Genomic DNA, 15,086 nt, shown 5'->3' with positions numbered 1-15,086 from the left:
AACATAAGGTGCTTTAAATATTTATCACACTTTAATGACAAAAATTTAGAAGCTCTGGCTCAGTTCTTCAAGCCAGAAGTAGAAATGAAGCCAGGAGTGGTGGCACGCACCTGTAATCCCAGCACTAGGGAGGCAGAGGCAGAGGCAGGCGGATCTCTGTGAGTTCAAGGCCAGCCTGGTCTACAAAACGAGTACAAGACAGCGAAGGCTACACAGAGAAACCTTGTCTTGAAAAATGTAGAAATGAAAGGTTGCTTTGAAAAGGAAGAGAATTATTATTTATTAGTGACTATTGCTTCTCATCCATGTAAAGCTCGCCCTTCGAGGCTTACACGTGAATAGCTGTGGACAATTGAGCCTCTCAGGGCAGCTACAGTGCTGAGTGCTTACTTCTCCTACCTGTTACTTAGCTTTCAAGTGACTAGAACGACATAAGTAAGCAACATTAAGAGTGGAATTCAGGGTAAGTGTTTCTATGCAACAGCGAACAGCAAGTTGCTTACCGCGTGGCACTTCCAGCGGATGCCCCGTCACGTCGCACCACCCGATGGGGTGGATGTCCGGGCTGTCGGCATCCGTCCAGTAGTCGTACTTATGGTCCCAGCCATCGAAGTGAATCTGTTAAAAAGTGTTTCCAAGAAATTAATATTTTGTGGCTACCGTGCTGCTAGTCCTTCATTAAAATATTTGAAACCAAATATGTGAAGCTGAAATTGAAATGACATTAATCACACCTTGCTGCTGAAACAATATTTTAAATGTGCTATCTCATATGGCTTTCTGACAGAGCCAGGAAAGGCTCCTGTAACACATTTTTAGATAAATTAAATAAGCAGGAATATGAAATTTTTAATCAGAAATTGACTAAAATTGGTAGGAGTGAGGCGGGGTGTTCTTTCAGCCAAGGCAAGGCTAGAGTGATGGGAAGGGGAGGCTTCGCATCCTGACCCCGTGGCCGCCACAAACACTGTGACACAGCCATGGACACAACACTCACCCCCGAACGTCATTATGAGCCAGTGTCTGTTGAAAAGGGCACGGACGGAAGCACAAAGGAGCAATCCATCCCTCAGTCCTCACAAATGAACAGACACTCGGAACACACTGGAGGGAAGTGAAGAAGGCAAAGTGGCTGGGGCCTGCGAAGCAGCTCAGTGCTCGCCTCACAAGCACAGGCCCAGCGCACGCACACACAGAAAGACATTCCTGGATAGAAAGACTCTTAAAGGACAGTGTGAACAGGAACTCTTGTGACAGGGTCCGAGAAGACTCCAGAAACCCACTTGATGTACAGGATTATTTATTATCATTTTCTATTTTCTTAAACACAGAGACATTGGTGTATACACACATATATACACATGTACACAAGCCCACATATATATTTATGTGCATATATGCTCCCACACAGCCCGATTATACATACAAGAAAATAAAATTTGAACAATTTATGAAACAAAAATTAAATACTTATTCCTTGATTATAAAAGCTATGTTATAAAAGATGCCGTCTGGATAATAAAGTGAATTTTGTGTGAAGTTAAAAAAAAAACCAAATAATTCTACTGTTCTCTTATGAATTTTCTTGTCTTTATTGGCAGATAAATAGAGAATATACCATTTTAATGCAAAACTATATTTATGCAAGGCCTGGTGAAACACACTTATAATCCCAGCTGCCTCGGATGCTAGTGTAGGAGGAGTAAAAAGGTCAAGGCCAGCCTGGGCTGCAGAGCGTGTTGAAGGCCAGCCTGGGTAACTTAGTGAGACTCTGCTGCAAAATAAAAAGTAGAAAGAGAGCCAGTGCTTTTGACTCAGTGGCTGAGTGAATTCTTGGCATGGGTGAGGACCTAGATCCTCAGTACTGAGAAAGGAAACAATAAATAGATCAGAAGTCTAGAATAAAATATAATCAAAAGAATCATGAAATAGATCACATGAATGTGTGTATGTATGTGTGTGTGGTGTGTATGTACGTATGTATGTATGTATGTATGTATGTATGTACGTGTCCCAATACTATTTCCCAAGACTCATTTCTAAGCAAATCCTTTTCAAAGTGCGGTTCCCAGAGCAGTGGCATCAGCAGCAGCCGTGCATGTGTGAGACATACAGATTCCTGGATCCCACTCAACTCCCTGAACCAGAAACTCTAATGTGCGGGACCTTTTATGTGCACAGTATTCTGGATGCATCAAACTAATGCTATGGCTTGAGAACCAATGACTGAAGGACAATTTTGAAGACATATTTCTGTCTGTGTTTATGTGCGTATATGTTCATGTGTATGTGTGTGTGTGTGTGTGTGTATGTGTTCAAAATTTTGCAGATGGGCAAGCGTGTTTATGTGCATGTTCACGCAGGCATCATGGGTCAACGCAAGCATTTTCTTCACCTGCTCTTCATTTGCTTCATGACACAGTGGCTCTTAATGACCCTGGAGCCCCCTCACTCAGCTGGACCAGCTGCTCAACAAGTTAAGCATCCTCCTATCTCAGTGCTGGGGTTGCAGGCACACACTTCTGCTCTTGGCTTTTCATGGGGTTGTTGAGTACTGAACTCATGTCCTCACGACTTTGTGGCACAGTTTATCATAAAGCTATTCTCTCTAGGTTAGAAAACTGCATTTCTACCAGACCTGAGCTTCTGGCCATTGCAGAATACCTTTTCATACAAAAACTACATAGGTGGACAGAGTACAATGACTGGGGTTTGCTGTGTTGCACTTAATATTTAATTATTTCTAACTTCTGGGACAGGGTCTTGGTATACACAGGATGGCCTTGAACTCACTACACATCCCAGACTGGCCTTGAACACCACATATCAGCCTTCCAAGTGCTGGGACTACAAGCAGGCACCACCACACACAGTCACACAAAAATGGAGTCCCTAAGTAAAGGAAAGCATTCCAGATGAGCCCTTCATGTCTGCCTGTGGAATTTTCTTGCTTGTAATCCAAGTCAGAGGAGATGTAAGCACAGTAGCCATCCCGTGCAGAGGACACAGTGGCAGGAGTTCACTGTGGAAAGCTGAAGGACACAATGAGGGAGAAGAAAAGGCTACAACAAAAATAAAATCTTTCGGGGAATATTGACAAGAACTTGGTCAAAGAGGAGACTACGTACTTGTAGTTTGAGAAGTCAAGAAGCCACACAAAGTCCATGGGAAACAAACATAAGAGGCCATGTGTTGCTGTGCAGGCAGAGACCAGTGGTGGACAGTCATTAGTCATATCTTCAGAATGTGACTGAGCCACCTAAAGCCACAGCACTTGGAGGAAGAACTCAAATAAATGCTACTCTAAACTAACCCTATGAACAGGGTAAAGCCAAGAGCCAACATGTGAAAGAATCACAAAGAGCTAGCTACCTGAAAGCCTCTTCCTTTAAAAACTAATCCCATTGTAGCCCTCTCACTCATGAAATCCAGTGTGCAGTGCAGTTATCAGATCTACCGGAGAGCAGAGGGCGTGAGCAATGAGGAGGTTTTAAAGAAGCGTCCAGTAGAAGCAAGCTGAGATGACCCAGACAAGAGCACTGAGGCACCTGTTAAGACATTTTCAAGAAAAATATAGTCTTAATGAATGAACAGATGGAGACTCTCAGCACAGAAAGTATAAAGACTAAGCAGGAGAAAGTTCTAGAACTGGAATGCAAAATATTTGAGGTAAAAATGTTGCCAAATGAACAGCATATGAGAAGAGTCAGGAAAGAAGATAAGAGGCTGTGAAGAAAGGTGCACAAAAGCACAAGGAGGAGAACAGACAGAAAAGGCTTACGTAAGGAGACCCACCCCGCGGACCTGCCGGGCGACATCAAGTCTAAGCTGCAGAAGAAAAGGACAGAGAGAAAGAGCCGGGAAATAGCCACAACAAAGCAAACACAGAAGAATGCTGGGTAAAAACCTCTCTACTTTGGCTTAAAACATCACTTTACAAATGTACAAAGAATGCGAAAACTCAAGCTCAATAAACCAAAAGGAAATAAAAGTTATGAAAAACACAGAAGGACAGGGCAGTTGGCCAACTTTGCACCAGATATAGTCAGCCACGGGGAGATGAAAATGGCTGCCGACTCAGAATTTTAAATTCTACAGCAATATCCTTCAAATAAAATGGAAAAAAAAGCAATTAAAACACAGAAAAGTAATCAAGTATAGATTTTTTGGTATAAAAATGTTAAATGAGACATTTTAGGATGGCGAGGATGAGGACAAGTGGGAACTCTCTTCAGAGGAATAATGAGGTGGAAAGCTCAGCATAGGCACGCTCAGCTCCTCACAGTAAGCATGGGTGGGTCAAAGCAGAATAGAAAAGAAGAACACGGTCATCAACACTAACAGAAGATGTACCTCATGATGTTTCATGCACTCTGACAGATACTCTTGGCCTGAGGAAGAGAATGAGTTCCTTCAGCCCAACAAGGAAGAGGCGTCCATTAGAAACTTACAGCCAGCACCTTATTAAATATTACTTTATGAGTGCGTCTCAAAAAAACAAAACAAAACAAAACAAAACAAAAAACAAAACAACAAAACAAAAAACAAAACAGAATGGAGGTAAAATAAGAGATAAAATTGCATTATTCACACATGAGTTTTTTCTGTAGAAAACATAAGATTGATAAAAGCACAATAAGAATTTAGCCATAGTTCATGATTAAAGAATAGCATAAAATAATTGTGTTCCTACAAACCACCATAATAAGCAATTCAAATCTATTTAGAATAGCATTTCTTTTAAAATGAAAAAAAATCACAGGTATGGCAGTATAGAGCCATAATTCTAAAATTCCGGCAAGTGACACAGGAGAATTGAGGGTTACAGGCCAGGCAGAGCTAAACTGCGGACCCTGTATGACATATCCCCACCGCCCAAAGGAGCTCTGAGCAAAGCACATATGAACATAGCAAAAAGTGAGCCCCCTCCATGCCATAGCACCATTGCTAAGGCAAATTCAGTATGATCCATGTCAATAGAGAGCATAATTATGCCGAGAAGACTACAAAACTCAGTGGTTTGGTATATGTTATTTCTCCCATAATGCTTTATGAATTTAGTAACTCTCACTCAAAATAAGAAGCCAGCACTTGGAAAGTTGAGGCAGCAGAACGGTGACTTTGAGGTCAGCTTGCCTCCACAGCAAGTTCCAGGTGATTCTGACCCCTGCAAGGACAACCTTGTCACAGAAGTACGTAACAAGGGCAGGAGGCATACAGATGTCCTTTAGCATCACCAGGAAGCTCACTGTGAGCCTGTGTGGAAAGCAAAATGGCGTAGCATGGCCTGAATAACCCTAAAAAGCATGGCAAAGCTGAGGGATTCATATCTGACTTCCAGTTCATTAACAGGACAGAACAATATACATTACAAACATTTACATATGGACACACACATATAGAGTTCATTTTTAAATAATATGTCAAAGAATAATTGATGAATAAAGCAGAGTGGTCAATGTCTAATTTACATATCACATAACAGTTAAATTTACCTCAGTAAATGAGCCTGAAGTGGACCAAACGTGCAAAATCTAAAACTAAACACCCAAGATAGAAATTCAAGAATCATGTAAAAAATATTTGTTTTATTAGGCTATTTGGGGATTTTCAGTCACATACAGTAATCATTCAAGAATAAGCTAACAAAGTCAGTTCTTCTCTGCAATCAGAAACTCCACTTTCTGAAGATAATCAGTAAGAAAAAGGAAAAGTAAGTTCAGGCATTTACAACATATTCATCAGACTAAAGACAACTGGGAAAACCCAATCAAATTATGGGCAAACGTCTCAATAGGCACTTTGAAAACTGACGGGTTGCAAAGGTTCAACAAATAAAATCCAAACACTATTATTGTGCTCAGAGAAACCAAACCACAGCCCTCTTCGTACCACTAAAGCCAAGGGACACCAGTCATTGGTAAGGCTGGGGATCTCCCATGAGCCAGAGAGGTCGAGACAGAGTACACAACACAGGCCAAGCAAGCTCAGGACTGTGCCCTGAGAAGTCCAACCTTTGAAGCTTATCTTTTGTATAAAAAGTGTCTAAAAAGAAAAAACAACAGTGTTCAAAGTACCTTTGACAGTAGATACAGTGCGTTTGGGTACTCCATCCAGCATCTCCGTCAACTGTCACTCGCACGGGTGCACATGCTTAGTGATGAAGGAACCTCTCCTAACCTGTGATGTGACCCGCCCCTCCCTGAGGGCATTATCTTAACTCGAGGTGCACGGTAAACATTCTGAACCCACAGCATCTTTATGAAAGATGTTTTCATCGTTTTGGATCTTCATCTCTCTAGAGAGAAAATCTAATTTAAACACTCTAACCAGATGGTCAAGTTATTGCAGGGCACTGGCCATGATGGATAACCACTGCCTGTGCTCTTCTTTCCTGTCACATGGCCACACTCACTCTGTGTGAGTGACCTCAAGCCCGTTCCCTGATCACCTCCTCCCAATCTACCCATGGTTTCCAAAATCATATACTTCTATCTATCTGTCTGTCTGTCTGTCTGGTCTTATGTCTCCCTCTGTTGCTCTTCGCTTTCTCTCCTGAGACAATTTCTCACCAACGAGCTCACTGATAGGCTAGGTTAACTGGCCAGTGAGCCACAGTGATCCCCGCTTCCGTGTCTGCCAGTCCTGGGATCACAGCTGGGTGTCATGCAGGGGAGGGCATCAGAACTCAGGCCTTGTGTTTGCATAGCAAGCACTTCAACACAGAGTTATCACCCAGACGAATTATGGGGATGCTTTTAGCTCTAAACTGAAATTTTAATAGTCTGCACTACAGCTGCTCTAACCTTTTTTGTTTTCGATGCTCCCATTGATCATACTTCTTAATTTAGTGAGCAGGATGGCAGTCATCTCATTCGCTAACTCTCCCTGCGCCATGGATTAAGAAGGACATAGGTGTCCGTGTGTTTTTAAGTACACACCCCACGGTATTTGTTGAGTGTAATTGTGAGGTAATTTTTTCAGTGTCTCTTTAAGGTACACCATAGCAACAGAGTGGTTCACTGACGTGTTGCTATTTAAACCTTTGGTTTTGTGTGAAGCAATCAAGAATAATTTTAGAGTCAAATGCCTTCTCTCTTTCATAAGTCAGGGAGCCTGAGAGAAACGCAGCCGCAGGGCTGACGCAGAGGCCTTTTACCTCCACACGATCCCACTCAGGACAAATAACATCTGCCTAAGCTTCCGTTTCCCCAGAGCTGTGGTTACAATTAGCAAACACAGTCCTTTCTTCCACAGGCCATGCTCTCTCCGTGAGAGTCCCACCAGAAATAAAAAGGCCCAAATTTATCATATAATTCCAAGGGTTTTAATTCTTGTTTGTTTGTTTGTTTTTTTTAAGATCTTTAAATACTTCGTCTGTGGGAAGGGCAGCAGCCGCATCCAGTGCCCCGTGGCTCTACAACCGTGAGTAGTAGGCTAGAAGCAAGACAGAACAAACGCCTTAATCAGTAGTGTGAGAACAAGTATCCTCAAAATCAGTTTATGATTCCAGCCAACATAAACATTTCCATTACCTCTGCCATAAAGTTTATAAAGTCTGAAGCACTGAGGCAGTGAATTGAGTGCTGACAGCATTCTAAATTTCCATGGCAGATCTAGCTGTATACACACCAACTGAAGAAAGATGCAAGCAATATATGTAAAAGAAAATGGCCGTGAACATAAAGCCTGTGAAGCAAGTCTGGAGAGAGCACAGGTGTGAGCATGGGGCCACATATCCGAATCCCAGTGTGGGGAAGAGCGAAACAGGAAGAGAGCAGCAAGTTCAAGGCCAGCCTGGGCAACAAACCAAACAAACAAAAGGGAAAAAAAACAATAGTAAAAGGAGATTATTAACAAGAGGTCATCATCGCAGTCAGACAGTCCTATGGGAAAAACTGAAAACTGTCCAGGAAAGTCAAGAAATGACAGTGCTGGGTAATGTAAGCATGAGAGAGCTACAAGTAAACACTACAAGTAGAGGATGTGGGCAAATAGCACGCAAGATAAGAAAAGTGCACTGCAGCTAGCCGCAGTGTTTAAACTTTCAGATCAGTGCACAGGAATTAGTGTAAGGAATGTTGGACAAATGCAATGTACACTGTAACCCAGGGACTGTGCAGCGAAAGACACAACCATCTACTATCTGACTATCTGCACGGGCAATCAGCAACGTGGAAATAGATACAAGAGGGCATGGTGGCTGACGCATCACAAGAAAGATTTCTAAAACAGCTGCAGTAAGAAACAGAGCAAGGAGCAGCTCACACAGTTATCTCTCCTGGTCTAAATGCTTACGTAAGGAACAGCGTGCGCGCGCGCGCGCGCGCGCACACACACACACACACACACACACACACGTTATCAGTAGTAACACACGAAGATTATGAGTTGTTCCTTTCCCTATGATGCTCTGCATAGAGTAGGACACAACTTTGTTGAGACTGGTATAGTTTGCATGGAAAGATATGTATGTGAATTTAGTCTATTTTTAAAAAATTATTTATTAATTCACTTTACATCCCAATCATAGTTTTCTCCCTGTTCTCTTCCTGATCCTACCCTCCTGCCTCTTCCCTCATTCTCTCCCCCTATTCCTCAGAAAAGGGACACACACACATACACACATACCAGTTCATCAAGGCACAGCAGGACTGAGCACATCAAAAAGCAGGCAACTGATTCCATGTCAGAGACAGGCCCTGCTCTCCTTACTAGGGAACCCACATGAAACCTGAGCTGCCCATCGGCTACATCTGTGTAGGGGGCCTAGGTCCAGTCCATGCATGGTCCTTGGTTGGTGCTTCAGTCTCCACAAGTCCCTCTGGGCCCTGGTTAGTTGGCTCTGTTGATTTTCTTGTGGGACTTCTGTCACTTCCAGGTCCTTCTCTCTCTCCCTCCCTCCACTTTTCCACATGACTTTGCCCTAAGCTTTGCCCAGTGTTTGGCTGTGTGCCTCTGCATCTGTTTGGATCCACTGCTGGGTGTAGCCTCTCAGAGGACAGCTATGTGAAGAGGAGATAAACCTGTTTTTAAGGATTCCAACTGCAAGATCAGAGTAGTCTCGTGAGAGAACAGGTAAGGTTAATTCACTAGAAGAGCAACCACCTCATGCAGGAGCTTGATTGTTGCCAGCTGAAAAGATCCTGCGAACAGACTCTGGGCGGAGATATATAAAGGAGCCAGAACTGGAGGCGGGGCTTTTTGGAGACTTGGGATAGTTTTGGCTGTTCATCGCTCCACTTCAAGGTGCTCCTAGAGAGAACTGCTCGAGGGAAGGTTCTGGGTTCTGGTTACCTCAGGTTCCAGCAGAAGAAATCCTGCGGCTCACACCCAGAGAATCGTCCCTTGAAACTGATATCCTTAAGGTTTTGTTATTGTGTCCATTAATCCTCATTTCCTATTGTTTTGGTTAGTCGGGTTATAAGTGATGTGTGCTCGGTCACTAAGTTGTTAATAAAATATATTGGTTAAGAAAATTGAACCTACAGTTATGCTAGGCCCCGTCTGTGCGCATAGCAGAGTGTTATCAATAGTGCCACTTAGAAAGGGAAATAGAATAGACAGAGGTAGTGGCTGAAGTGAGGGAACAAGGTAGGAGAGGAAACACAGAGAGAAATGGGAGTGGAGATCAGCCCTGGGGAAAGTGGGGGCGGGAAGACAGGCCTGTGAGGAAAGAGAAACTGTGGAGGGGCAGCTCTGTGACGAGCTGGAGACCCAAGTCAGGATACGCTTCTGGGAGGATACGGGGGTGACTCAGGCTGAGACTCCCGGTGGCAGGCGTCATAGAGACTGGAGAGGACGCCCTCTAACTAGACAAGACTCCTAGCGGAGGGAGAGGAACGCCAACCCACCCACAAAAACTTCGAGCTCAGTCTTCTTAAAGCCACAGTCTGTACAGAGACTGGTCTCTTGACATCTGTGGCCAGGACGATGAGAGACTCTTCTGAAGTGTGTAACCGCCAAGGCCAGGCTACCTCCCAATGCAGAGTGCAAAGAAGTGAGATTTGGAGAATTCTTGTAAATAAACCCTATTTCTCTGCATTTATTAATGATTTAAAATCCTAGGCTTTAATGGTTACAAAAATAAATCATAGTGTAGGCAATAAAAATGAATTGCCTAGCATACGTTCATACTGCAAATTATACTTTATTATGCATTTTCTTGATACATTTTTAATAAATGAAATATTTCATTGTTTTCAATAAGCATGCTATTGGATATAAATTTGTTCTATTTAAAAGTAAAAGGGGAGTTATTTTATTATTCAAGTTAAGCATTAGGTACAGTAATGAATGTTAATTTTCTGAAATTTCTAATTCTAATAATTTTTGCATAAGCATATAAGAATTTATGATTAATAACACTCCCATAAATAATAAATCTATTTCTTTAAGACTTTAAAAAATAACAATAAGCACTGTAAAAGCTTTCAAACTTAATAAATGTGATTTCCTCTACTGAGGGGAAAATGTGTGAGAGAGAGCCACAAGACAACCGCCCCCTAAAACAAGATTTCCTGAACAATTGCTTGCATACGAATAAATAAAAACCTAAGAGAAAATTTGTTCATGTGCTGTTTCTAAATAAGAAATACAGGACAAAAAAATGTGGTTTGAACTTGCTCAGTATAGCTACTTTTGCTGCCATAAAGCGAACATACAAAACTCAATTATGATCACATTAAATCGAGGTCCTACATAACAGTCAAATTAAAATGTGTAGTAGAGAAATGAAGTTTGCTGCCCAGGTCTTGTTTAAGGAAAAGGCACAAGTCAGAGGTCAGAGTCACAGGAGGGGCAGGTAGGTAGGGCCTGCAGGTCAGAGGTCAGAGTCACAGGAGGGGCAGGTAGGCAGGGCCTGCAGGTCAGAGGTCAGAGTCACAGGAGGGGCAGGTAGGCAGGGCCTGCAGGTCAGAGGTCAGAGTCACAGGAGGGGCAGGTAGGCAGGGCCTGCAGGTCAGAGGTCAGAGTCACAGAAGGAGCAGGTAGACAGAGCCTGTAGAAACTGCTCCTGCGTAGAGTGAGGCCTACAAAGAGAAGCTCACTGGTCCAGATGCAGGTGGCCAGGTGCACATCTCCAAGCACGCTGGTCTGGAAGGGCAGGCCTTGAGGGAAGGCACTAGCAGCCCTCACTCTCTGGTTGATGGGCTGATGGTTGGGTTTTGGCCAGTGCAAAGTTTCAGCAGGTGTTAGGAGGGCAGGAGGAGAAAAACACTTCTCTCTGCCTTTCCTCAGCCCCACGTGTCACTTGCTGCTCTCTGTACTGCATTTATTACACTCCATATAGACTCTGTTTCCTTCAGAACTGATAATATAAGTTTGCAAAGATATGGCAAGGATTCTATTCAAAGCTCAACAGAAGAGTAAGGAGTAATAGCACTAACAATTAAAAATAAGGTATGGGACAGTGATTCACAATGGGAGGTATGGTCATCAAAATGGAGGAACAGCAGAGAGACAGGAGAAATTATGGTGGGCATGTCTGACAAGGCCTGCAAAAGCACCCATGTGCATGGCACTCACAAGCTCATGCACACACATGCAGTGGCTCACTCTCTACAAGAGAGCTATGTTCAGGGGCATTTGGACACAGCATGATCCGGCAAGGTGTGGCTGAAGACAAGGCTGGGAAAACGGACCAGAAACAGCATCTTCAAGTAAGTGTCAGATAAATGATGCCTTATTTCCTCTAAAGGCAGTAAGACACTAAAACGGCAGTGCTGGAGAGGCTGCAGAAATGGCCCACTGCCTTCACTGCTCCAACATAGGTGTGAATAGAGATTCATTGTGAAAACTGAGGTGGCCTAGCTAGGGCCAGAGTAGGGTATTAGCTCTTACTTTCCATGGCATGCACTGTGGACGAGGGTCATCAAGGGGCACCAAGGCAAGCTGGCAGGCAAGTGTAAGATCGTTCAAAGTTTGCTGTCCAGCTGGTATGTTGAGTTAGAGAAAGGGCACAGGTGAGAGAGGGACATCGCCAGGGACAGGGAGAGACAAAGTGCGCAAGCGTATGACGTTTGACTTATCATGCATATTAGTTTGTTCTAGACATGACTACCCATGGACACCTAAAAGACAGTTTGACAGACAGGACCTGTGGCCTGTGTGAGGCTGCCGGGAAATAGCCTGGACAACATAACATACAGGAAACTGCTCAGAAATGGGATTTCAGAACAGAGAACTCAGAGTCTGCCCTGCGAGGTGCCAAGGCCTCACAGTGCGACGAGACCAGTGGCAAGACCCTTATACACACATGCGATTATGGTACAAACTGCTCGGTTCTTTCTTTGATCCAATCTGGGTGCAAAACGAAGCCTATTAAGAAAGCTGACAATAACTTGGTCCTCTCAGTAGATGCCCAGGAGATTCAAATGTTTTCAGCAAATCTACTTAAGGTGCCAATTTAAAACATTTTCCGTCTGTTTTTACCACAAGGATTTTGTAGTTACCTCCAACATCACTCAGAATTGACATTGTTTATATATAATTTCCAGTCATGATAGACAAACGTTGCAGGGTTAGTGAGTTCCCCTCACACGCTGGTTCCAGTCACGCCCTGTGAGCTGTAGTGGGTCATTAACAGGAAACCATTGCCGCTTCCGAGGAGCGAGGAGAGCGGGCTTAAACCATGTTATTAACTCAACATCCTCCTCAGGGTTTGTGCTACCACGGACCAATCCCTCTGAAGCAGGCAGCTCTTCTGCTGACTGCAGGAGGCTCTCTACCTTCATCTTTAGGCAAGGATTCTCAGCCACTAGAACAACGGATCCTGAAATACACCAGAGTTCTGTGGAAAACAAGTGGTGTTGGAGGCAGAAAATAATGTTCAAACAAGAAAGCAGGGATCAGGTTTGTAACTAACACTTTCATGTGACATCCTGTATGTTTTGCATAATTAGATGTCAGAAATCTAACTTATTTTTTTTTTAATGAAATTATATTTGTTCAATAAGGTCCGTGACACAGAACAAACATAAGAAATCAGGCCCCAGGAGCCCTTCACAGTCTGAGCTCCAGAGCACCGAGGAAAATATTATGTAAACAAAAGCATAAGGAAAAGATTTAATCACCTACAGATAATTTTCTTGTCTAGTTCAGACAAGAGAAAAAAATTACTATTTTCTAGCTGAAAATTTCCTCAAAATTTCTATATACATCCCTAAAAATTTCATGGCTAGTAATTTTTCTTCTTTTATTTTCCCCCCTCTCAGTTCTCCCCTTGGAATCTCAGGGCACAAATTACTAACCAGAAATTATTGTGCTTCACAAAAGTTACACCCAAACCCCACTTTATCCCACTGGCAACAGAGGCAATATTGACAGCTATCTGGTGACATTTCTAATTATATAAATAGCTGCTATACAAATAAGCACCTCCTTATACAATTAATATTAATATGTAATTGAAAGAGCATGCACAAATACTAATTGTTACTTTTTTTTTAAGGGCTCTATCAGGAAAATGTAAATTAAACCTGAGACATCGCCTTACCCCAGTCAGAAAGGCTCTTATCGGAAAGAATAAAAGGAAGATGTATGGTTGAGGTGCTTGTGTAGTACTGCTCGGGAAGGGAAGCTAATTCAGCCGTTTAGGAAAGTGGTATGGCGGCTCTAAAAGAAAGAGGGAGGGGGAGAGAAATAATAAAAAGAGAAAGCAGAACTGCCACATGATCCCAGTTCTCCATTTCTATATACACGCAAGGGGATAAAGCCCACAGCATCAGTGAAACGGCTGCGTTCCATTATGATTGCCAATGACTGGTGATGACTGCAGAGAAGTGTGGTACGCATGTGCTGTGGAGTGCTAGGTAGTCATAAAAATAATGCAATCTTGTCAGCGACAATAACAAAAATGAGGTTGAAGATCACTATATTAAATGAAATATGCCAGATACAGAAAAACAAGTAGATAAAAAGAATGGGGACACACACACACATATTCCATTTGTATATATGTTTACCTTTTAAATAAATGTATACTGACAATTTACTGATAAAGCTCTCACTATTCATTCAGTCAGTCCACTAATGTTAAGGGTACAGCAACCACATGTCTGAGAGTAAATCTACATCAGTGAAAAAACAGGAAGAGAATTTACTTGCAAATTAAGACTGAATTCCAGTAGGAATAATCAGACATGTCAAATAAATGAATTTTAGCATATTAAAAAAGCAATAAAATATATTAAAAGCATAGAGTTGGGGAAATTAAGAATATGACAGTAGAGTTATTGAAATTTAAAGTAAGTGGTTGTAACACACTCAAATGAGGGAGAGAGAGATTTCCTTCTGACAAAGTGAACAAGCCGAAAGTGCAAGATGCCCACAGCCAGACATGTTCTTGTTGTTTTGACTGATAATCCCTGATCATTCTATTTTACCAATAAAGACCCAGGAGCCAGATGCTGTGGTAAAAAATCTGCTAGCTCAGAGAGGCAGAGAAAGCGCCCAGCTGACCTTCCTACTCAGCTCACTTCCTGATGGAAAAGGCCCCAAAGACTCATTAGCTCAGCTGACAGCCCTGGAGGAAAAGGCCAAAAAACCCAAGGCCAACGGCTTGATAACTCAAAGCCCACAGCCAAAGGCCAAGGAGCCGAGGAGCTCAAGAGGGAAGCTAAAATCCCAAGCCCAAAGAAGCACCAGAGACTCATCCTACTTCTACACAGTCTTAAATATCTCTCAGCTCAAAGTCCCTCCTACTCTTTAATCCCTGTCAGCTGGATTCTGGCTCTGCCTCTTGACCTAGGGTGAACTTTATTAAATCCTGTGTATAGAAAGCTCTTGGATTAAAGGTGTGTGTTAACCACACCTTAATCACCTGTTTATGATAAACAGAAAGTCCTTGTATTAAAGGTGTGTGTTAGGGCTCAACCACACCAAACAGGGATTTACAGTTCAACCCCAGGGATCACAGTGGGATCAAGGACAGGTCTTTGCAGTTCACAATCTCATGGATCACGTTGGGATCACATATCCTGCAACATGTTTCTGGAACAGCAAGAAGTGCAGTTTAGCTGACGCACAGGGATGCAGTGTGGAACCAGGAAGAGCTAAAGGGAAAGAGGCAACACAATTCCATACCC

At 42.8% G+C, this 15,086-nt stretch overlaps 1 protein-coding gene across 2 annotated transcripts in view; it reads right to left on the bottom strand.

Moving 5' to 3' along the window:
* Nucleotides 1–15,086, bottom strand: part of L3MBTL4 (L3MBTL histone methyl-lysine binding protein 4) — a 276,348-nt gene that overhangs the window by 172,103 nt on the left and 89,159 nt on the right. For both annotated transcript variants that reach the window (XM_084778171.1, XM_084778172.1), the window contains exon 9: nucleotides 504–618. In XM_084778171.1, the coding sequence (XP_084634297.1) occupies nucleotides 504–618 (115 nt within the window). The remainder of the gene's footprint in view (nucleotides 1–503; nucleotides 619–15,086) is intronic.

This window comes from Acomys minous (genome assembly GCF_964271855.1).
Source record: "Acomys minous genome assembly, chromosome: 4".
Lineage (NCBI taxonomy): Eukaryota > Metazoa > Chordata > Mammalia > Rodentia > Muridae > Acomys > Acomys minous.
The sequence above is the reverse complement of the archived record's forward strand: the minus strand, read 5'-3'. Positions and strand labels throughout refer to the sequence as shown.